The sequence below is a fragment of the Papio anubis genome, chromosome 6 (assembly GCF_008728515.1).
Source record: "Papio anubis isolate 15944 chromosome 6, Panubis1.0, whole genome shotgun sequence".
Classification (NCBI taxonomy): Eukaryota; Metazoa; Chordata; class Mammalia; order Primates; family Cercopithecidae; genus Papio; species Papio anubis.
Window position 1 is genome coordinate 1,803,947 of NC_044981.1, and position 25,814 is coordinate 1,829,760.

The 25,814-nt window shown below is 38.1% G+C and overlaps 1 protein-coding gene across 3 annotated transcripts in view; it reads right to left on the reverse strand.

Annotated features, from left to right (window-relative positions):
• Window positions 1-25,814, reverse strand: part of GMDS (GDP-mannose 4,6-dehydratase) — a 637,149-nt gene that overhangs the window by 327,742 nt on the left and 283,593 nt on the right. For all 3 annotated transcript variants that reach the window (XM_003896946.3, XM_021936583.2, XM_009204344.4), the window contains exons 5-6: window positions 22,620-22,812; window positions 21,714-21,818 (exon numbers count right to left, since the gene is read on the reverse strand). In XM_003896946.3, coding sequence (XP_003896995.1) covers window positions 21,714-21,818; window positions 22,620-22,812 — 298 coding nt within the window. The remainder of the gene's footprint in view (window positions 1-21,713; window positions 21,819-22,619; window positions 22,813-25,814) is intronic.

A 25,814-nucleotide genomic window follows, 5' to 3' on the forward strand; every position in this document is an offset into this window, starting at 1 on the left:
AAAGGTTATTTTTCTCATTCAATTGTCTTAGCACTTTCCTCAAAAATCAATTAATCAAAATTGTGGGAGATAATTTCTGACTTTCAATTCGATTTCATTGCTGTACTCTATGTCTGTCCTTATGCCAGTACCACACAGTCCTGGTTACTGTAGCTCTGTGGCAAGTTTAAAAATTAGGAAGTATGAGTTCTCCGACTTTGTTCTTTTTTAAGGTTATTTTAGCTACTCTCTGTCCCTTGAATTTCCATATGAATTTTAGGATCAGCCTGTTGATTTTTGCAAAAACACCAACAGGGAATCTGAAAGGGATCATGTTGAATCTGTAGATCAAAATGGGGACTATTCCCATGCTAACATTATTGTGCCTTCCAATCCATGACTATAGGATGTTGTTCCCCTTTATTTTGGTCTTTAATATTTCTTTCAACAATGTGTAATAGTTTTCAGGGAATAATGTTTACACTTTGGCTAAATTTGTTCCTAAACACTTTATTCTTTTTTATTATAAATAGAATTGTTTTCTTGATTCCAAGAAAAAGTTTTTGATTAATTTTAAACATTTTTGTAACCATATGTTTCGGTACTTAATTCTCAAGAAAGGCTTAAAATGATTTTTTTTTTTTAAAATTTGCTCTCCTCATTTTTAGTCCATGTTACAGAAGACTGCTCTTTTAAGGAAAAAACTATATAAAAGCATAGAACATGAGGGCTGAGACTATCCCAAGTGACAGGTGAAGAAAAAGAAGTGCACAGAGACTGCACACCTTTCCTGAGCCAGCACAAGTGGTCGAGCCTGACCCAGGCCTGTCTCACTGGCTTTCTAGCCTTGTGCTGTTTCGCTAAGCCACAGTGCAATGCAGGAGGAATCCCTCCTGCGATGAGATGACCTAAGTGTGTGTGAATCATAGCACATGTGGATAATGGAACTCCTATAATTAATTTAAATACATACTTGATTTATAAAAGCCTTAAACTATAAGATTCTAGGTAGAAAGAGGACTAAGAAAAGTTAGCTCAACGAATGGAGGGAGAGCCAGCTCTGTTAGTAACCAGCTGTGATATCTTAACACAAACCACTTAACGACTCTGAAGTCATAGTCTCCTCTGTACCACTTGCATATTAATATCTGCCACGCCAAATCACCGGGTACACTAATGTAGATTAAATGGCACTTCTCATAGAAATGTAAGAAAATCACTATGTCCCTGTTTGTAAAATAAAGATAGTAATAGTACCTAAAAGCTTTGATGTTTAAAAGAGAAAATCCAGGTTTTATGGTTATCAGCAAGTAGTAACTGTTAGCCATTATTATAACGATTACATTACAATGTTAATGGTATCTATAATTAAGTCTCAATGGAAAGTTAAGATTTCTTAGTTCTTTTACTAATAGACGACTACATCTCTTAATTCTCTGATTTTGAAAGTCTGAGATTGAGAAAAAAATCAAAATAAACAGCCAGGCATGTGGGCCTACATAGGAAGCAATAACAAACATTTCTTGAATGATTTTGGCTTTCAATATTAACTCATTCTTTCTTGCACCTTTCTTGGAGCATAAATTCCCTTCTTAAAATGCATTCTTTAGAAGTTCCCTTAATGGGGAAAAATTAACTTGTTCGTATTTGAAAGAAGTTTTGCTAAGTGCACAGTTCAAGGTTGAAAATTATCTTCTCTTCCATGCTGACAGTATTTTCCTACTGTCTTCTGGTTTGCAATTTCTGCCAGCGAGAAGTGTGCTTCCGGTCTAATTGTCATTCCTTTGTAGGTAATGTCATGTCTTTTTTCTCTTGTTAATGTAAAGATTTTCCTGTTTTGTTTGGTATCCTGGGGTTTCACTCCAATGTGTCTACACGGCTTTCTGCTTGGGGTCCATGGTGCTTCCTGCATCTGTGACTCTTTTATTAAGTCTAGAAATTTCTCAGCAACTATCTCTTTAGATATTGCCTCTTTTCACTCTATTTTCTTCTGGGAAAGAATATTAGACTTCTCCTTTTACTTTCTATTCTCTTAATTTCCTTTTTGTAATTTTTATCTCTTTGTTTTTATCTGTAATAGTCTGGGTTAATTTCTGCACAGCCAACTAATTGTCCTTCAGCAATCTAATCTAATCCTAAATCGGCCACTTAACACTTTCTTTCTTTTTTTATTTTTATTTTTTGGCACATCCAAAGTTCTCTTTGGTTCTTTTTCAAACCTACCTGGGCATTTTTACATTCTGTTCTTGCTTGCTTATTTTTTCTGATTTGACATTTTTATTTACACACGTTTTTGTAATTTTATATTCTGAATTAGATAATTCCAGTATTTGAAGTTCTTGGGGGACTTATTTATTATTTGTTATTTCTGCTGACTTTGACTGATGGTGGTTTGTTTCCATGTGCATTTAGTGAGAGTTCATGTTTAGTAACCTGAATTTGCTGGAGACCAGAGGACATCAACGCAAATGATGGCTTCCTCCTGAGACCGTCATGGTTTGTTTGCTTCTCTTTGGGACCAGGAGATACTAACACCTGGGATGCTCATCCCCTTCCAGAATGCACAGGTTAACAAAATTCTGTTCTTCCCCTTGACTGTGATCTACTGATTAAAGAGGCTGGGTGTTCCCTAAAGAACCAAGGAGAGATACACACCCACACACAAAACACACACACACAGTCCGTGTTAATTTAAAGTTTCTATTATATTATAAAGCATACCAACATAATATCTCTAAGCTTCTATAACAAACATTAAAGGAAAAAAACTGACAAAATTTGGAAAGCACACTTCAAATTGCCAGCATTAAACTGAAAACAATGGAATTGCCTTTAAGACATGAATAGTAGCCAATTTATTAAAGAATTTGATCAGATATTAGATCACAATCTTTTCCACAATGTATTACTTCAATAGAGATTTATTTTTAAAAACAAAATGCAACCTTGGACATCCTCTGATGAAGCAGTAGACGTAAGGAAGAAACCCTATGGGAGGTTCACTAAGTCCTACTAGGGACAATTCTACTTATCACACTACACAAAATTACTTCTTTTTCAAATGTATATTTCCTACGGCCCTGTGGCAATTTTTATTGTTTGTGTGTATACAGGTACACATGATTGTGTATGTGCATGATGCATACATATATACATATGTAAAAATTATCTGTCCACATCCAAATGGAACTTGAAGTAACCACAATTTGTCTAATAAAAATTCTATCCCATTGCTCAGTACTTCATCCAAAAGCTTTTGATTGAAAGATTTTTTTGGAGTTAAAGTACAATGACAGTTTGGACAATATTCATTGGAAAACAGAAATCATTCCAATTTATCCTGAACCCCACATGAACCTCCGCTCTGGGGCCCTGCATTTTTCCCCTGTGGTAATCTCTGGCCACCCCACTGTGAACTGCCTGGGCCATGGCTCAGTGGAGACAGGGTGTAGAAAGAAGAGACACTGAGAAGGTCATGGCTGACTGAGCAGACGACTGAGATCAGAGAGATCATACCTCATTTGCTCACTAAGTCCTGCCAAGAGCAACACTATTTAACTGCAGGTACTCAAAATCCAATAGGCACACTTAAAGGAATCTCAGGCTCAAAAGAGGACAATTCACAATGTGCATTTGTCTGAGATAGCTACCACCTTTTGGCAACTATTTAAAATATGTGTTTAAAGAGAAATGATCAAACTACTTTGCTATTTGTATCAAATGTTCAATGCATTTTCCACTGACAGTGAGATAATTCAAATTTGTAAGTCTTCGTTTCAGGTTTTCTCAAGTTTGGTACTATTGACATGTAAGGCTGAATAAGTCCTTTTCATTGCGGTTTGTGCTGTGCTTTGCAGTGTTTAGCAGCGTCACTGGCTTTTACCCAGTAGATGCCAGAAGCACCCCTCAGTTATGTCCACAGATGTTGCCCTGGTTGAGAACCATGGCCTTAGTCAAATAAAACAACCCTGCAAAGACAAAATCCCCAAAATCAAAACAAATATATAGCTTTCAAGTATCTCTATTCATTCGATACACTAACAAAACTATTGGGGAACTAATAAACATGAAATATTTAAATCAGGATGAGACAAGGGTGAGTCTTCATTTAGCACTGGCATGAATCTATGAGCCTGGCCTTCCCAGGAGAGTCCAGGCTGAGGGTACACATTTGGGAACTATTTATGTGTGGATGATATTTCAAGTCCTGAGGCCAGCTGAGACCACCAAGAAAGGAATGTTAGCAACAAAACATAAATGGTCAGAGAACCAAATACACTGATGCTGTAATGTTTACAGGTCAGATGAGGAGGAAGCAGTGAGGGAAAGCAAGGGCATAGGAGTACCCTAATAGTCTGGAAAGCCTGTATCCAGGAGGGAGTGATCACCATGACTGCAGGTCAGAAGGACAAAGACAGAGAAGTGACCTTGACAGGAGAGCTTCCAAAAGAGGTGGACAAAAGTCCAAGGAAGGAGAGGGCTCAAGAAAGAAAGGCGGTGAGATTTCGGAGGCAAGGAGCACACACAACTTCTGAAAACTTCTGCTGTCAGGGAGAGAAGGGGGTGAGACTGGGAGGACTGCATTTCAAGATGGGCATGAAAGCAGCATCTTTGCATGCTGAGGGAAAGATCCTAGTGATGATGGAGAAACTGGTCCAGGAGAGAGGTGAGAATTGCTGATGCCAAGTCTTCAAGGAGGTGGTAGCAGATAGAAGCTCCAGACAGCTCCTCCAGGGCACAGGAGAATAGGTGGGGAGAACACAAACGCAGGAAGGCAGAGTTCAGATGTTCTGAGGACTTTTATTCCTGCTCAAATCTTAAACACACACCCCATTCTGACTACACGATTCACCCCACCTCCCTCAGCTCTCCCACCGTCTCTGCTCCTGCACTGTGGCCTGAGTCTGCGGGAGAACTTTTGCACACCTGGGCTGACTGTGTTCTCCAGCGAGAGCTAAGCTCGTGCTGCCTGGTCATGATGACCTGCAACTTCCTGGTCGGATCTTCCTCCTGTTCACCTCAGGAGACATTACCATTAGCTCTAGTTCGCTTCTCCTTTTACCCCGAGCTAACACGACTTTCTGGATGGCCCTGCATGGTGAATGGTCTCACCCTGCACCCAGTAGCCTGGGAGTCCTCTTTGATTCCTTTCTCACTCTTCCATTAGTCAACTGCTCATCAAGTCCTACTGAGTCTGTTTCTTCAGCAGTCCTAAATAACTCCCCAACCCAGCCTCTAGTAGGCCACAAATGAGGTGGGGCTCAATGCAGATTCCCTGAAGCATGCTTTGGTGCTCTTTCCTACTTCACATGGTTCTAATGGGAGTAGCCTAACCCTGCCATCCTGAGTGCATTGATTTATTCAAGAGTAATGGCTATAAACTGCCTATGGGCCAGAAGCTCCTTTGTGTCCTGTCACTGGCCCCATCCCCAGTATCTCCTACTACCCTGTCCCCCTCACAGCTCTCTCCAGTGACATCCTACTGTGTGCAGAACCGCCCCCCCCCCCCCCCCCACAGCACACACAGGTGTCTTCTCCTTCTCTGGACAGCCCCTTCTTTTTGTGAGAAATATCTGCATCCACAGCTGCTTCCCAACTGCCTGGCACTCCAAGTGTCATCTCAGTGGAAGGGATTCCTGACGCCTCCCCCGGTGGGGGCTGTCACTCTTCCGTGCTCCTTCATCACCCTTGTACAGGCTACCTGCTCTCATGACAGCAACTGCAATCTTCAGTTTACTCACTCAGCTGTGAGCTTCTTAGAGACGAACATTCTATACTGTCTCTCCAGTGTCTCACCAGTGTCTAACACAGCACATAACACATGACAGGTGTTCAGTCAATATTTTCTGCAGGGAGAGGGAGGGGAGCAGGGTCATTCCACAGTTTAAACAGGAAGGCATCTTTACATTTACAAACTTAGGACATAATGAGCCTGATTATCTAATTGCTTCTGCCATAATTCCAGAGTCTCAGGAATGATTAAATGCTTCCACTGATATGTCTGTTTTTCAAGGACTTGCAAACTAATAAGGATAAAGGTAAATACCACAGATGCCAGTTCAGAACAAAGAAATTATCTGGTCACACTAGGCAGCTTGTCTCTCTTCTGACATATATTAGGGTTTCTTCTCTGCCTTCATATTTGTAGGGACCTCTGTATACACTTTTACCTGTATCATCAGAGGTGTGGCAAAGGGATGTGAGAAGGATAAAAACTTTATTGTGAAAGAGAGAGCATCAAATTCAATATATTCAGTATATATAAGCATGAAAAACACATGGAACAACATAGAGACACGTAAACCATCTTCTGAAACCAACTCCTTTTTGTAGAAACGACTTATCCCACATCATTCCACATCATGTTTGGGCTTTACTTCAGAACTGATAGAGCTATTTCACAGAAGGACAACGTTCACACTTCTGTTTGACGACACCCATACTGAAACGCCTTGGATTACAATTCCTCTTTAGCTTCCATCTCGACTCAGAAGTGTAGTGATATTTAAGGAGTAAAGCAGAGCCACTTCCTATAAATTTCATGTTCAAAGTAACTTTACAAAAATAGTATTGGCCTTTAGCCACCCAGCATAAAGACTGCAAAGTAACGAAATCTTCAAAAGACCTTTGGTTCAAATTCTTCATCTGATAGAAAATTGGGGCAAGATAAATGTCCATAAAATGATGCAATCGTGTCCCCTTCCACAAGAACCTTACTCGGCTCTCGTGACAGTTTCTGTCATTCTCTCTGTCACAGAAAAGTAAATATCTGCAATACCCTGGAAACAAATACACACAAAAGATACTTATTCACCCAAGGAAAGTAAGTAACATTGCCTCCTCTGTAGTAACTATTGCTAATTATTGATTTGGACTTCAAGCAGTTTTTCAAGAAGGGTCAGACTCCAAGAACATTAGAAATAAAGGATAATTAGAGCATAATTAGAAATAAAGGATGACTTCTAAGAATTGTGTGCCAGTCAGAAAACACTGCCTTAGTTATTGATATACAATATAAAGTAATATTAAGGAACGAAAAATGCAAGGAAGAGAAATTACGGCTTTCTTACTAGTGACTTAGCCTCTCTGCTTGAATCACATCTATAACTTTTTGAGGTTCTTTTTATCTGTGGGGTTCTCAGCTACAAGCCTAATGAGATGAACGGGCATGCAGGAGGCAGTAGCGTGCCTCTCAAGCTCACCAGAGCAGCAGCAGAGACTGAGCCTGTGTGGCAACAGGGGCGCGGCCGAAGCTACACTTTCTGGAAATTAGGTAATGAGCACAAAAAGCATTTGGTCAGTACTAGATGAGATGTTTTTAACGCATGCTGACAACAGACCATAATATGCAAGGAGATAAAGTATTTCACACTTTTTTTTTCTTGTGGTTGGTTATAGTCAGGTTGGCTTGAACTTTAGAGTATGCACATACAGCTACAGAGGCCCTTAACTGATTTGCATGACGGCAATGTCTGTGAACCCAATATTCTTCAAGCCTGGGGCCATGGCCTACACCTGTAGATCCAGCCACTAGGGAGGCTGAGGCAGGAGGATTGCTTAAGCCTACGAGTTAGATTTCAGCTTGGGAAACATCGTGATCCCTGTTTTTTAAACAACAAACACCACCAACAAAAATCTCCAACGTTCTTCAAATCAGTCAAGAACAAATATCGTGAAGAGAATCACAGAAAAGCGGATTTAACAACCAGGTAAAACATGTAAACTACAAATAATTCTAAAACCAAAGGTATCTGTCATTCAGCAGTATCACTGACATGGTACTCCCAGGATAGTGTCTAGAAACTAAACACCATGAAACAGTTTTTTTTAAAGTTAACAGACTGAGTTACAAGACAGCTTAACAGCTTAGTCCCAGTTTCTATGTCACCTATGTGGCAAAATTTCAGGTGAAAGATTTGCTTCTATACTTTACTTCATCACTTCCTTTTCTTACTAATTAAATTTAGAATTCAGCAAACCTAAAATGAAAACTAAGGGAAGGAAAGAGGCAACAAAAAGTCAAACAAGAAGAACGGTCTCGAGGAAAAACTAAAGGGTCAAGAAAGGCAGCTGATGTAACTGGACAAAAGCTCACTGGGGCAATGAAATGTGACGGAAGGGGCAGGCCACCATAGGGGCAGCATAAGGTAATGGATAGTCACACAGTTCTAGGGTGAAACCGCCTGGGTACAAATCCTGTATCCTTCAGTACCATGGGAAGGTAATTTAACTTCTCTAAACTCCTGTCTCCTTACCTGTAAAATGGATATAACTACAACTACTTCATAGTTTTATTATGGGGATTAAAAGAGATGAGTGACAGAGTGTCTGGCACATGGTCAGAGCTAAATAAATGTTAGCTGCTATGCTATCATTATCATTACTAGCATCACTAACAGTCCCGTAGGTTGAAACTTTTAAAAATTCTAAGATATTAGTTCAAGAGCACTCTACACTTCTCAAGAAGCATTTGTGTTTAAAAATTCCAGTATCAGATGCACTTAGAATCCGGCCAAAGAAAGGGGCACATGCTGAGAACATCAGGCGGAAATCGGAGGCTTTCTGGGAAGGGACCACACGGCACGCTCAGCCCTCGGCTGCAGAAAAGGAGGAGCGTGTGTCAGGCACAGCCCCTGCACCAAGGTTCAAAGTGAATGGACACAAGAGTCACTAGTGGGCACGTGCTGGCAGTCCTCCTTTGGGCAGGAGTGCCACCAAGCTCACTAGGCATGTTTCACAAGGAGCACTCAACTACTGCAATCCCCATCCCCCAAATCTGGCTCAGAACAGCGATTTCATTTTAATAACCATCAATCTTAATTAATATAGCCAAATTCAATGGTGTCTAGCGAGTTCTGCACATTTTTTGGAAAGAAGTATATAGATCACTTTTCGCATACGGTATGTTAGCTCATTTTAGTGCTGGGAGTGGAAGAGTAGATTATCTTGTTTTCTTATGTGTTCAGTTCCCTGTCTTAATATTTGCTTCCTATAGGGAAGTATTTCTCTGTGTTTGCAGATTTACGAAACATTCTTCAATGTCCAGCACTCTCAACTAAATGTTCTCCGTGAAATTGGGACCACACAGTCATTTGCCAGCCAGAATGGGGATATGTTAGTGCTAAGGTTCTCACCAACCTACATTTTGTCTTCCTCAAAAAAAATTAATCAGTGTTCCTCTGAGAAACACCTTCTTCCTCCTTAAAACAAGGTTTATTCTTTATGTACAAATTAAACTGTTAGGATCATAGGAGGCACTGGAGCCAGGGTTGAGCTGTTTCCTGGGTACTTCTCAAGCCTTCTTTACATCCTGTGGGCACTAGGGCTTCCCCTACTCCTCTGATACAACTGTACTGAAAACCCACCCTTCTCACTGCCAGGAGGGTTTCTCTGTGACCGCACTGATGTTCACTTCCTTACTTGCATACCCTCATGGGCTGGTTATCCTCATGTACATCCTGCTTTAGCACCTTTTCAGAAATCTTAAACTTACCAACAGAAATAGAAAGAAGAAGGCAGAAGCAAGCCTTCTGAAAAATAAAATCTGGCTTAATCTGGGATTTTTTTACTCTAGGAATCATTAGAGTTTGTCCACACCAGAAACATCTAATAACAATACTTGGGAATTAGCCCATAAACAACAGAAGCACAGACCATTATTCTTCTAGCACTTAATATTCAGTATCCCATAAGTTACTTTACCAGGTCTTACCTACTTTAATTATCGCTTACTAAGCTGTGAAACCTTAACTTTTTTAACTCGTTCAGAGAAAACAAAGTCATATATTTCTTTATGCATTTTCCCCTTTATTCTTCCTGTTTATTAATAATACATTTTAAGTTGTGAGGTGGCACAAACTGAACTTACTTCTCTAGGTGGGACATTAGCAGCAGTGATGGTAATAATAATAATGGGCTAATAACTTCACTTACACGATTTCCTTTAATGCTCGTAACAACCTTAAGTGAACACTATGATTGCCCCACTTTACAGATGAGAAAACTGAGACTCAGAGAGATTGAGAAACTTGCCAGAGTTGTTCATCTAGTATGTAGTGGAACCTGGACTGAGTCCAAGTAGTTGAACACTTCTATATCCTTACGTGAACCACTTAAAAAGGGGAATAATATTCCACAACAAATAGTGGAAAAGAAAGTTTTGACTCAAATTAAATTTTGAAAACTTAAGAATGTTATTCTGAAAAAAATTTCCACTTATAATTAATAAAATTTAAATTACAACCGCATCTATGTAATTTCTGTTAGTCTAGTCACAAAGTAAGGTTTTCTTTTTGTAATTTTTTGACACAACCATATACATTTCACATAAGACTTTTACAGCACCATTAAAAAAATATATATGTATCACTTAAAAAAATACTTCAAAAAATTAGCCTGGTGTGGTAGTGTACACCTGTCGACCCAGCTGCTCAGGAGGCAATGGCAGGAGGATCTCTTGAGCCCAGGAGTCCGAGCCTGCAGTGAACTATGACCACTGCTGTACTCCAGCCTGAGCGCTGTGCAACACAGTGAGGCTGTGGCTCTATTAAAAAATATAGAGAGAGTTTCACTAATTTTCTCAAGAATCTTTCACATGTCCTTGATATTTATCCATAAGTCTTCCATTCATCATCGTCTTTTCTTGACTTTCCTAATTCAAACGTTAAATGGTTTACCTGGCAAAATCTCATTTTGAATGGCTTTTCCTGTGATTCCAGCAATTCTTCAATACTATTTACATTTTATCTTTTTGCAATTCATGGGTGTCTCAGTGAACTAGTGTATTTTATCTGTCAACATCACTGAAAGATTCTTGGCTTCTGGTTCAACACCATCTTCAGTTGGCGGGCACTGCAGCGTTCACATTTCTCACTGTCCTCTTATACCAGCAGCCACAGCAATCCACTCACAGGGCTGCCTCCAACAGGGTCTTTCACTTTGGAAGGCAAGGAGTAAAACAACTAAGTCTCTAGCTTTCAGCATTGAAAATACAGGAAAAGGGAAGAAAAGAGAAAGGAAAAATGAAATAAATCTTCAAAATCTACTATGCACTGTATTAATCTTTTCCCTGCAGGCTTTCCCAGACACCTTCACGGTGAGTCGAAATGACAGAGCCAGGCTTTGCTCCGTCAGGTGGGTGGGCGTTATTAACCTCTCCATGTACAGGTGCAGAAACTGAGGTCTGAGTAAGTGACTTGCCCAAATGCACACAGCTGATGATGAACGGCCAAATTCTCTGTGTATACTGCCTGGCTGTATTGCAGGGAACTGTGCTACATGTCATCAGACAGTTATCAGTTTGGTTTCAAACATAAACGTCACGTAAATTACAAAACACTGAAAAACAAACCCTTGAATTCAATTTAACAATCCCAGAAGTCTCACCTCAGGAGATGGGAGGGACTTCATTTTGTTTGGTGGTAATCAGCACCTACATTAGACCAAGTATTGCTGCAAAAGTCTTTTATGTTTAAGCAATTACACCTCTTCTCTCCACAAAGAATAACATGGGCCAGACAGCTTTGTGATCGCCAAGTGTACATGTCATCTATGAAGTATCATAGTCTACAAATGCAATGGTAAACCAGATGATGTCACTTTGTGCCCCAACCAGAAAGGCTACCCAGAACCTGGTGGGTCCAAGAATAGTGGCCAATAGTCTAACCATTTATGGACAGACAAATGGTATTGTGTAAAACCTATAATGCTCTACTGAACTCCAACAGGAGATTACTTCATCCCGATTTCACAATGGGCTGCTAAAATTTTTTGCAATAAATTAAGTCTCTGATGCTCATCTGCAAAAGCCACAAGGCACCTTTTATAGCTAGAAATACACATAAAATATCAAGTATTTGGTATTGGTTTGCCTGTTTGATACTTCTACAGTGCATGATTTGAATTTGCCAGTCAGACTGGAAAATATTCAGTAATTTTTTTAAAGATTATTTTATTTAGACATGTTATATGTACTATTTATACAGAGGGAAAGTGTTTTCTGCCTATTGTGATTAAGTGAAAACAAGTCCCAGTTACCTAATTTCTATCATGCATTATATTATTCCCTAAAGCACTAGAACATCTATGAATTCTAATAGTTTTAAAGGAAAATTCTTACATGCAGTGAACCTTTCACACTAATATTACATAATCCTATGCATTGAAAGATAATCTCGAATCAGTTCTAACTGTTGTTTTACATCAAAGCCAGAACATGGATTCTACAACTTAATCCCAAATGAATAATTTGTTATTCTTATAACAAATAACAAAAAGTAAACACGTTCACTGATTTTGGAGGCTTGGGAGGGTCCCAGACCCAACTTGACTTGGCCGTGTGAATCAGTGGGTCACTGAGGTGAGGGTTCAGCCTCCCATGATTAGAAGAGTCCTGGGTTTTCCTTGAGTTGGGTCTGACCTGCAGTAGACCATAATACTTAAGGCCCTGGAGCTATTTGAATCTAAATGTTTTTCTTTGGTGTTCATGTAAATGTTTGCTAAAGTTCTATGAAGAATTTACTGCAAAGTGAAAGTGATATGTAAAGAAAAATGAGACCCTACTGTTGTTCTATGAAGAATTTACTGTAAAGTAAAAGTGAAGTGTAACGAAAAATGAGATGGCATTCATCTCATCTGTTACAGATGGTATTCACGTAGATTCTGTGGGAACATTTTGAAGGATGACATTCTAGGGCAGGGTTTCTTATCCTCACCACTATCAACCATCTCGATTGCATAATCATTTGTTATAGAGCCATCCTGTGCACTGTAGGATGTTCAGCAGCATCCCTGGCCTCTACCTACCAGACACCAATAGTAGCCCCCTCCTCAGCTGGGACAAGGAAAATATCTCCAGACATTGCCACATGTCCTCTGGGGGAAAAAGTCACTCTCTCCCCATTCCCCACCCCTAGCTGAGAACCACTATTCTAGAGCATTAATCTTATCTTTACAGCAACAAATAAAGACAATCTTTAGAAAAAATATCAAAAGGAAAATTACCCAAAATTTTACTTAAATTTTGACTTAAGTAATTTTTACATGAATTATCATTTTAAAAATTCTGAAGATAATTTATAAAGATAAATACAGTCAGATATTTTATAAAGCAAAATACTTGGCAGCTAAAAAAATGCTCAAGACGAAAACTCAAAACCACAAGTTCATGAACCTTAAAAATGTCAGATTCTTTCAGTCAGGTGAATACTGTGTTTAGACTGATGTATATGATTTCTTATGAAGCCCATATTTAGAGGAATGTCCTATATCATCTAGGAATGGCTCAATATCTAAACAGTGCTAGTACACCATCCATTTGTGGTAGTCTCACACTGTTAATTATGGGTATATTTAAAGTACTTTATAGCTTCCCACTGCCACATGATTTTTAATGTTTTATTTTTTATTTTGTGGTAGGGATGAGGTTTCACTATATTGCTCAGGCTGGTCTAAAACTCCTGGCCTCAAGTTATCCTCCTGCCTTGGCCTCCCAAAGTGCTGGAATTACAAGCATGAGCCACCATGCCCGGCCTGATTTTTAATGTATTTTATATTCTTCCTTTAACCAACTTCTTGATAACAAGCAAGAGAAGTTATTAATTTCAAATAATATTTATATTCTAATATTATAAAACTATGTTTATTGTAATTATTTCTGTCAAACATCTTAAAGGAATATTGCCTTTAAGCAAACTAATGGTCTTTTACAAAGATAAGAGCAACTGAGACATTTAGTTTCCAACTTGTCCACTTAACTCACTGCCAAGCTGAAGTGCCCACTCAGCGTCACAGGGGTTTATTTGCTCAAGCTGAACTCTAAAATTTGTATATATGTTATTTCCACAAATACGTACAATATTTACATGACTTCTCCTCCAATTATTTCTAGTCTCAGTGTTAGCATTTGTTGGCTTCATGATCTTGGACAACTCAATCTCATGCTGCTTCTGTTTCCTTATTGCTGAAAAAACTGAGATGGAATGAGCTTTAAATTCCTATGTCATAAATTCTGAGGGTATTCTGGGAGAATACTTACAGGTGGATGTTAACTGGCTGCTCCCTACAAGCTCTTTCAATGAAAGAATAGTATCTAATGGCTTAATACACATTTTTAAAATAAAAAAATAGAGAAAAATAGGAGTACACGTGAATTTCATTTCCACACACACATAAAAAATTTGTAAGTTAAACAAGTTAGTCGAAATGTCTCTAAAAGTACCTTTGGAGTATTAAATCTCTATGTCAAACGCAACACAAAGAGCTAATGAGTATACATTCTTCACAGTGAGGACGATGATGATAATGATGATGATAGGCAAACCCCTCTGATTCCTCAGCTGGGAGATGATTAAAAAAAATTCTTTGTGACTCAGAATGAAATACAAAATAAACCAGCTTTCTGGTGGTATTTACTAGGATCTCATGAAATTTTGAACAGACAGTTTAGCAACAGAAGAGCTCCTGGGGGAAGAAGGTAGTGATGGAATCTGTTGCAAAGCCCCATGGTCAGAGAGGGAGGAGCAAAGTTACATATGGCAAGTAGAAGAGAGGCTCAGTCAGGAGTTAGGCAAATCTGGAAAGAAAGAGAAAAGAAGATCTACAGGGGAGAGAGAATACTTGACCCAGACTGAGTAAATATCCCATTCTTAAACACTGAGAGAAGAAGAAAAAGAGTGGTAAGAGAATGGAAGAAACATGCTGTCAGCATGGAACGTGGTTTCTTACTCAGGCTAAAGGTATCCAGGGATGAAGCCAATCCCTATGAGTGACTCACGGCTGGTAACCAACGGCCCACGAGGTAGGCTCAGGTAACCAAACACTACCTCCTCAGTCAGGCCCGGAAGCACAGGTTACTATATTGCCCAAACTTTCCTAATGATCGAAAGACTAAAATGAGTCAACATAAGAAAAATATCCTCATCGAAAGACGGAAATCTTCAACTGATCTCCTGTGGAAAGCAGAGGCCTGTTCAGTATGACCGCCAGGCCTGCCGACAGCCGGCAGCACAGAACAGCTTCCCCCATGCACACTCCTGGGTCAGCGCTTTCTCCTCCAGGACGTGGACCCTGGGAAGTCTCACAGAAGCCAAGGCTAGTTCTTAATGTAGGAAATCTAAGACACTAACTCTACACTCACACTGAAAACTGAAAAATCACATTTAAAAAAAAGAATGCTGAATATTATGTGTATTTCACCCTTTATTCACAATAGCTACTGTCATCAAAACTAGAAAATCAGGGATAATCGTTAAAACATCTAAAAGTAGAAGGTAGAATGTATTTTTTTGTTTTCTCTTAATTATCATGCAAAATGTTTTTTCTTAATTTAGAATACACTTATATTAGTGTTATTTATAGTTTTGTAAAGATCACCATATTTGTATTTATGGCATGCCACAGTACTCTGCCAATGTTAAGAATTAAGACATAATTAGCCCAACCTGTTACATTACATAGGTGATAAACAGTAGTTATCCTTCTTGTTTACCTCCTAATGTAATAAGCAGCCAGAACTAGAAATATTATTAGTTTTACTAAATAGGCTTGTTTCCAATGTTCCAATTTATAGCATAATCTTTAAGAGTAGATTTTATTACTGGTAAATAACACATTTGAAAAGAAACTCATATACTTATTTATGAACTATTTTTAAATAATTAAAAAACCTCTCAACATTTTCCCCATAGTTTACAATTTATATAATAATTAACATCTTTATGACAAGTCTTATTGTCTAGTTTTTCAAAGAAATGTAATAAGGCAAGAACATTTTTGTACATGTCAATTTCCTCATAGATATTAAATAGTTTGAGATAATAAACAAAACCTTCTTCCCTAAATAGAGAATCTACTCTCTATTACATATAATGTAAATCTGTATTTCCAGTAGAAAGCTATCATTATATCCACATTTGCGGCAAAAGGAATACTGTATGTAGGTAAATATCAAAATAAAGATATGTAATGGAACAGCCAGGTAGATACACAATTTCAGGTTTGAAGAAACAGTACAAAAGGAAAAAACTGTTTATTAAGTGTGTAATAACAGTATGTTTTAAAAAGCTCTGTACAACCTTAACTAAAAATTACTTTATCACTGAAAAATGTTACTGACCATCTGAGTCTTTTGCTGGTAGGGGGTCATGTTGACGGCTGCTAACTGATCAGGATGGTGGTTGCTAACGGCTGGAGTGGCTGTGGCCATTTCTTACAATAAGACAACAATGAAGTCTCTTGCAATCTCGGACTCCTCTTTTCAAGAAAGATTTCTCTGTGGCATCCAGTGCTGTGTGATAGCATTCACCCACAGTAGAATTTGTTTCTAAATTGGAGTCAATCCTCTCAAACCCTGCTGCTGCTTTAACAAGTAAACCTATGTAGTATTAGAAACGCTTTTTTGTTATTTCAACAACATTCACAGCATCTTCACCAGGAACAGATTCCATCTTAAGAAGATCCATTCTTTGTTCATCATAAGAAGCAGCTCCTCATCAGTGAAAGCTTTATTTTGCGATTGCACACGACAAAAGCAGTCACATCTTCAGACTCTCCTTTTAATTCTAGCTCTCTTGCTATTTCCCCCACATCTGCAACTACTCCCTCCACTTAGAGGCCAGTGTAGGGTTATTAACTGGCCTAATTTCAATATTGTTGTGTCTCAGGGAATGGGGGGCGAGGGGGACAATGACCAGTTCATGGAGCAGCCAGAACACACACAACATTTATGGATTAAGTTCACTGTCTTTTATGGGTGCAGTTCATGGTGCCTGAAAACAATCACAACAGTAAAACCAAAGATCACTGATCACAGATCATCATAACAAATATAATAATAATTAAAAGTTTGAAATATTAGGAGAATTATCAAAATGTGACAGACAGACAGGAGATGAACACCCGAAAAAATAGTATCTATAGATTTGCTTAATGCAGGGTTGCCACACACCTTCAGTTTGAAAAAAAAAAAAAAGCAATATCTATGAAGCACAATAAAATAACATACGCCTAAACTCGTGTATTTAAGCATACTTAAACACAGAAAAAGTATGGTAAAAATGTGATTTTTAAATTATAATACAGTATTATAATCTTATGGGACCATTGTAGTCCCTCATTGACCAAAATTCGTTATGCAGGTTATGATTGCCTACTTTTTTAATTTTAAAAAACTGAGTACATATGAAAGAAGGCACCTGGTTAACGTCTGCGAATATCAGTATATAATACATAGTAATAGTTATTCATAAAACATATATTACTATATACATTTTTATGACTTACAGACATTTAATTATAAAATTCTATTACTCTTAATTTGTAGTAAATATTACTAAAGTGCTCCCATTTTACAAGAAGCAAGCCTATAGCACTAGTGCCATCCACCCTCTTGCTTTCACCAACAGAGTGACTGGAAGGCTGACTGAGGGATGCAGAGTCAGTAGATTATTGGCTTTATTCCCTAAATCAATGATTTCCAACTGTTGATCTGATGCTAACACAGGTGATTCTTACTATCTCTAGATGTATTACACGGTTCTCAAAACAAATATATTTAGAAAGAAAACCTAAATAAATAAATGAAGTCTTCAAAAAAAAAAAAAAAAGAAAAGAAAAGAAAAAGAAAGAAAACCAAAAACGGTTGGGATGGAGAAAAGACACAGAAGGCAGTCACAATCACAATGAGCAGTGTCCAAGCTCAGGAGCTGTGACTGTTGGACAAACTATGCTACATATATATCACCAGTTACTAGCTTATTTGGTTTCATACGTCACTGACAACTAGCTTTCCTTTAGAGCACTTGGTCATAGTGCTTGATCCTTCAGAGCACTTGGTTACCTGCGTACAGCAGTGAAGTACAACAGAACTCCAACCTGCCAAAGCACTTCAGGAATTCTGCTTAAGGACTGGTGCACTATGCTGTTTAACATTTATAGGAAATCCTTCTAAAAGACTACCTTGTCACCGTGGGAGAAACCCACAATCAACCCAAGTGAAAGTTTCTTGAATGTTGAGGATCTGTCTACAGCTGGGGCCAGCAAATGTTTTCTTAAAGGCCCAGACAACAAATATTTTAGGCTCTGCACACTGCAAGACTCCATAGGTGAAAGCAGTCATAGATGATATATAAACAAGTGCATCTGCCTGTGTTACAATAAAACTTCATTTTCAAAACTAGGCTGGTAGGACAGATTTGGCCCATGAGTCCTAGACTGCCAACTTCTGGTTTAGCCTATTGTTAGATTAAAAAATACTTTTCCCCACGTTTGAAAGTCAGAAATTCTCATGAAATGTTATTCATGCAATGAGAGAGGACCTTTGACAATTATACTTTGTTAGAGAAAAAGTATATGGCCCCCCAAAACTGCATCAACTTGGGCTCTACAAATTCAGCATGTGTGATTGGATACCTAGGACTAGATTGAGGTTTACCAAGGTTTTCCTACACCATGTAGAAAAAAAGGGTTTGTTCCCTGCAATAACAGGGAACAAAAAGACTGATGTATAAATGTTCAACCAACTTAAGAAAACAAACTCACTTAAAGTACCACAGGAAATTCTATGTTTACAAAGATTATGAACAAAAAAATGAAAAAAACTGAATTTTAGCTGTTTATTAATGTATATCAGATTGAATCTTTACTTCAAAATCATTTATTAGCTTTTTTTTTTTTTTTTTTTTTGAGATGGAGTCTCGCACTGTCGCCCGGGCTGGCGCAGTCTTGGCTCATTGCAACCTCTGCCTCCTGGGTTCAAGTGATTCTCCTGCCTCAGCCTCCTGAGCAGCCGGGATTATAGGCGCCCAGCACCATGCCCAGCTAATTTTTTGTATTTTTAGTAGAGATGGGATTTCACCATGTTGGCCAGGCTGGTCTCGAACTCCTGATCTCGTGTTGCACCTGAGTCAGTATCCCAAAGTGATGGGATTACAGGCATGAGCCACTGCGCCCAGCCCGTTTATTAACTTTAACTACTATATGAGTAACATCAACAAAACAATATTTATAAATATTTATATAATTTCTACTTTTCTGTAATTCAGACCACCTAGCTTTCAAGTCAGTAAGCTGTTACTGAAACATGAGATATTCATTTATTCATTCATTTAAAAATATTTACTGAATGCTTATTAGCAATTAGGCACCACCTGGAAGCTGGAGATGTACAAATACAACAGAGTCCTGCCATCACAGAATTCTCAGTCTGGAAAAGAAATCTCCTCAGAAAACAATAATTAATGTTGGCAAAACAACATTACTGTCAGATTAATTTAATATGAAAATTAATTATCAAGTTTTAAGAAATGCTGCCAATAGTAGGCATTATATATCAAAATATTAATATCATTTTCATATACACCTCTTTTTCTCATTATTTGATTATACAGTTAAAAATGTGATACCATTGATTTCCAGGCATATAACAGAACAAAACAAAATGGTGTATGCTACAGTTAAGGTCAAGTTCCTAAAGATATTTAATAGAAGCCTGAAGCTGCAGAACAATATGTATAGCAGAACTCTATATGTTTAAAGATAGATAGACCTTTTCTGAAGGAATGTTAACAGTGGGTCTGAGGACAGGGCTGGCAGTTATCATGAGAGTGGGAACTTTTACTTGATAATTTTATTTTAAATGAAGAAGTATTACTTTTAAAATATTTTTTATTACTTTAAAACAATCTTTTTAGAGACAGGGGTCTCACTATGTTGCCCAGGCTAGAGTGCAGTGGCACAATTACAGCCCACTGCAGCCTCGAACTCTTAGGCTCCGCGAATCTTCCCAACTCAGCTTCCCGAGTAGCTAGGACTTCAGGTACACATGACCACACCTGGCTGACTCGTTTTTTATTTTTTGGAGAGACGGGATCTTGCTATGTTGCCCAGGCTGGTCCCGAACTTGTGGCCTCAAGTGATCCCCCCCAACTTGGCTTCCCAAAGTTTTGGGATTACAGATGTGGGGCACTGTGCCTGGCCTTAAAATATAGTTTGTTTTTTTTTTACTGGTTAACATCTACAAAGACAAAAAATAAGCTCTCATTAGGAGGTACACAAAGAGAGAATTAGGGGGAGTTATACTTAAATTTATCTTTTTTCACTTTGCAACCCAGGAATGTTTCTCCCTATCCTGACCTGATTCACAACAATTAACTTTTATTTTATTTTTTTTGCAGGTGGAAAAGTTGAGGGAGGAAGAACACAGAAACCCAAACAATGTGTATGAACATGTTTGTGAGAAAGAGGCAGGGATCACCACGACTCAGCAGACTCTGTGGGCGCCCTCATACCACATGCTGCAGGCAACCACAGCCAGGATCTTCCTTTTCCTTTCTCCCTCACCACTGGCACCCAGGACCACAAAATTCATTAAATAAATGTTTCTCGCTGCTTGTGAACTTGTTTTCCTTTCAGGCAACCTGATGACAGGCTGGGTTCTTAGGCTTTAACAGCCCATGATGGGAATTTTTAACTTAAGCAATTATAAAATAAAAATGTACTGACGCTAAAGACACCTTTATAAATCTGTCACTTTAATCTTTCTTCATGACTTCTTGGTTTAACTAGGTAGCTATATAGTCACATAAAATTTCACTGAAAAGTTATATGCGTAGCAGTTGTTGGTCATGAAACAGCTTTTAACACTGGACTTCTCATTTATTCTCAGACTGAAAATCTAAGTGATAGCAACATTTAACAAAACCTCTTCGAAGGTTTACAGATAATTTTTACTTTGTAAAGCATGTGCATGCTTTGTAAAGCTTTCTCATGCTTCAGTAAATCAGAAGTAATGATGGGGGTACACATTTTCTTACTTAAAACTTAATACTGGGAACAAGAGAACTAGCACGTTGCTACAGTCTCATCAACAACTCTGAAAAGGCAACAAGCCAATGCAAACAAATATGGTTTTCCAAAAATATCTGATAATACTTCTAAATTAAGAGCTGACTTCAAGGGAGTGGGGAATAAGGAGAGAGTTCTTAAAGGATATAAAATTACAGCTAGATAGACATTAAATTCTAGTGTTCTGTAGAGTGCCCTATAGTTCACCACATTATTATGTATTTTCTAATTAGCTAGAAAAGAGGTTTTTAAATGTTCCTAACACAAACATACAGTAAATGTCTGAGGTGACAGATATGCTAATTACTCTGATTTGATCACTATACATTCTTTCAAAACAATACTATATACTCCATAAAAATGTTATGTGTCATTTTTTAAAAATCTTGTTAAAAAACTGATCAAATTCATTTTAAAATACACTCTACAAGTATAGTAATTTCTGGATGCCTATTTAATGAAATGTAAAGAAAAAATACTGAATATCTAACTGGTTCAAAGTCAAAAAATAATATAGATTCTGCAAATTGAGACTATTTGAATAGGAGTAATTTCCAAAAGCAATCATTAGTTTACTACTTATTCCTTTGCATTCATATAGCAGATTCCTAATACTCAGGTTGAAAACATGCTTGATAAGACCTACTAATTAAAATGGTAAAACTGGAACACTGTTCAGTTTTGAATGTTAAAATTTAAAACCCTACAAACTCAAAATAAAATTACAAAAAACTAAGGCTGGGTATACATTTCTTCATTTGCCACTCTGACATTCATAATAATTAGATACAGATAGGAAATTTTTCAGTCTCTGTAGTACATACACCAAATATACATGCAACTTGTTGTTGTTCAAGTCTGAAATTCTCTTTTCAGTTAATATATTTACTGACCTCTTCTGGGACTCTCATGATTGAAGAGAATGCCATTCACCGCAAAGAGATTATACGCCTCACGGAAGTTCACCACAATCCAATAGGCATAGAGTTTTGCTGCCCCTGTTGGAATAAATTTTTTAAACAATGAAGTTTGTTATAAAAGACAGTGATTTTCACCCATTTTAAACAGTAACAACTTGCCAAAATAATAATCTGTAATGCATCAAAATACAAAAAAGTATCAAAAACCAAAGACAAAATAAAGGTTCTGACGCCAGTTAATCATGTTCACCAGGAAATATTTTAAGAATTTCTTACTTTTGTAATGCCCACAATGCACTATGTGACAATCTAATTGACTGAATCTTTCTTAGATCTTATTCTCTCTCATTGTCTCTCTCTCTCTCTCTTTTAACTTTTGAGGAATTAGAATGGAAAAAAATAGGGATCTTAACATTCCAAATGCTTTGAAATTTTATCACTCAAGTCTTTCATTAATATTCTCTTTACAAATGTATTAGACATAATAGTCTTTCTTTTTTTAAGGTTTTGAGCTCAAGGAAACTTTCATGGAAAATAAACATGAAATCTTATCACTTCAGTATAACCTCAACAGTTTAGAAAAAGCATCACATTGGGTCTGATTTTCCATTTAAAGCGATCTGTATGGAAGGGTTGAATGAACATGGGTTGGTGAAGTGAGGCAGTAATTTCACCCCCAAGGTAATGGCAGCAAATACTTGCAGTTAGCAATGTATAAAGGTATGCTTCTCAACAAGTTCAGTCACTTTACCTTAATGTTAACCTCACACCCAAATGACTTCAGCCGTGAGACATGAACAGAATGAAAGAAAAAACACACACCTCCCACACCCACAGATAATGCCGCACATGCGCTCAGGTGTGCACATGCATTCTCACCATAGGGTGACCGGGGATAGAAGGGGGTGGTCTCCTTCTGGGGTATTTCCTGCACTTTCCCATAAAGTTCACTTGTTGAGGCTTGGTAGAACTTCACAGAGTTGATAAGGCCACAAGTCTTAACTGCATCTAGAAGTCGTAGAGTGCCAACTCCATCAACATCTGCAGTGTACTCAGCGAGGTCAAAGGAAATCTGGAAAAAGCAGGCGGTGACAGGGCTGCATTAATAGCTTCATAGCACAAAGGTGCTGTCAGTAGGGGCAGAGACTACAATTTAACACACTGTGAAATGTTGGTGAGAAAATATTACTTTCTAACAGCACAATAAGAATGTGGATGTCATCTACATACAATATCAAAAGGCTAAAACTATCTTAATTCCTATTAATTACCTATGGTAACGTGAAGAATACTTTAACCGCCCTTCTACTACTCCGAATTCTAGGCTAGAGTCCCTAGGGCATAGTCTATTATAGGGCAAACCCTATTCCTCAGAATTATATGGAATGTTCCTTAAAAATTCAGTTTGAACCAATCTCTTGAGGGGTAGGGACCTAGGAAATTTACATTTTTAATGAGCCCCAATTGATTTTTATGTACAGAGTAGTTTTGGAACATGTGCTTTAGAACACAGTTGAATTTAAAAAGGGTTGTTTTATTTTCTATTTTAAAGGTAAAATAATGAATTTGTAATCTATTACACGAATGTATAATCTTTTTTTTAGTATGAGACACAGAGCAAACAGCAAGATGCTAATGTATATATGAACTAACTTCTAAGAGAATGCTGAGGAATAATTCAATATTTTGCAGTTCTTTAGAGTACTTTTTAAAAACAAGTGTGACTGATAAGCTTTCTGAAATCGTTCTATTTACATATGATGAACAAAATAACCTAACATTAAACCCTCTAAAATAATAAGGCTCAAAATCTTTGTTACTGGTTTGTTCATAGGCTAATATAGCTGGGCACAGTGCAAACAGGCTTCCCCTGCTGCCTTGTGAACCTTCACCTGGAAAAACCCCTCTGAGGGGCAAGGCCACTGGCCTTCGTTACTGCTGGGTCTTGCACGTGTGCCCTGGAGCAGAAGCTGTCCCCTGGTACATGCAAATGGTATTCAGGCCACCGCTCACCAGGGACCCTGTTTAGACCACTAAACTCATGTGATTTAGGCCTGTGAGTAAAGGTCATGTGGCTGCCAGGAAATCAAAAGAAAAAAAGTATGTTTCATCCACAATCTTTCAAAAGGCAAGAAAGCAAATTTGGAAGCCTGTTATTTTTATTATTTTCTAATAACAGTTTGTTAAGATATAATTCACACCCATAAAATTCACCCTTTTAGACGATTATAATTCAGTGGTTTTTAGTACATTCACAGCAGTATATGCAATCAACACCATCTAAGCCCAGAACATTTTCATCACCCCAAAAAGAAATTCCGTACCTAGTACTCAGTACCTTAGTACCTAGTATCAGCAGCCACTCTCTGATCCTCAACTCCAACTCTGACCCCAGCAGCCCTGTCACTACGTATTTGCCTACTGTGGATATTTCATACAAATGGAATCATACAATAGGTGGCTTTTAGTGACGGCTTCTTTCGCTTACCATGTTTTCATTTTGGTTGAGTATATACCTATGAATGTAGTTGCTGGGTCATATAGTAACACTATATTTAACATTCTGAAGAACTACCAGACCATTTTCCAAAATGGCTGCATCATTTCACATTCTCACCATCAATTAATAAGAGTTCCAATTTCTCCACATCTTACGTAGACTTGTTGTTGTCTTTTTTGTTATATCCATCCTAGTGGTGTGAAGTGGTATCTCAGTGTGGTTTTTCTTTTTCCTAATAAATAATGTTCAGCATATTTTCATATGCTTATCAGCCATTTGTATCTTGTCTTTGTAGAAATGTATATCTGAATCCTTTAGCCATTTTTAAATTGGGTCATTGGTTGAGTTGTAAAAGTTTTTTCACATACACACACACACACACACGCGCGCGCATATATATATATATTCTGAATACAAGTCCCTTACCAAATCTATGACTTGCAATCTTTATTTATTTATTTCTCTGAGACGGAGTCTCGCTCTGTTGCCCAGGCTGGAGTGCAGTGGCCGGATCTCGGCTCGCCACAAGCTCCGCCTCCTGGGTTCATGCCATTCTCCTGCCTCAGCCTCCCAAGTAGCTGGGACTACAGGCGTCTGCCACCTCGTCCGGCTAATTTTTTGTATTTTTAGTAAAGACAGGGTTTCACCATGTAAGGCAGGATGGTCTCGATCTGCTGACCTCATGATCCGCCCGCCTCGGTCTCCCAAAGTGCTGGGATTATAGGCTTGAGCCACCATGCCTGACCTTGACTTGCAATCTTTCCTCCCATTATGATGGTTGTCTTTTTACTTTTTTTTTTTTTAAGATGGAGTCTCGCTCTGTCACCTAGGCTGGAGTGCAATGGCGCAATCTCAGCTCACTGCAACCTCCACCTCCGGGATTCAAGTGATTCTCCTGCCTCAGCCTCCTGAGTAGCTCAGATTACAGGCATGCACCACCATGCCTGGCTAATTTTTGTATTCTTAGTAGAGACAGGGTTTCACCATGCTGGCTAGGCTGGTCTCAAACTCCTGACCTCGTGATCCACCCACCTTGGCCTCCCAAAGTGCTGGGATTACAGGCATGAGCCACCATGCCTGGCCTACTTCTTTTAATATATCATTGAATACATTATTTTAAATCTGTGTTATTTTGTAGGAAAATATACAACACATAAAATTTACTCTCTTAAGTGTACAGCTTAAGTGTGCATCTTAAGTGACAGTTAAGTATTTCTGTGGAACCAATCTCCAGAACATTTTTATGTTGCAAAATTGAAACTCTATGCCCATTAAACAACAAATCCCCATTTCTCCCACTCTAGTCCCCAGCAACCACTACTCTATTAATACTTTCTGTCCCTATGAATTTATTAGTGTAGATACTTAAATTAATAGAATCTTACAGCATTTATCTTTTGGTGACTGGCTTGTTGCCCTTAACATAATGTATTTAAGACTCATCCCATTGTAGCATGTTTCACAATTTCCTTTGTCTTTAAGAATGAATAATATTCCATTATATATAATGTATGTATATGTGTGTGTATATATACACATACATATAAATAAAATCTATATAGTCCCTTTTATTT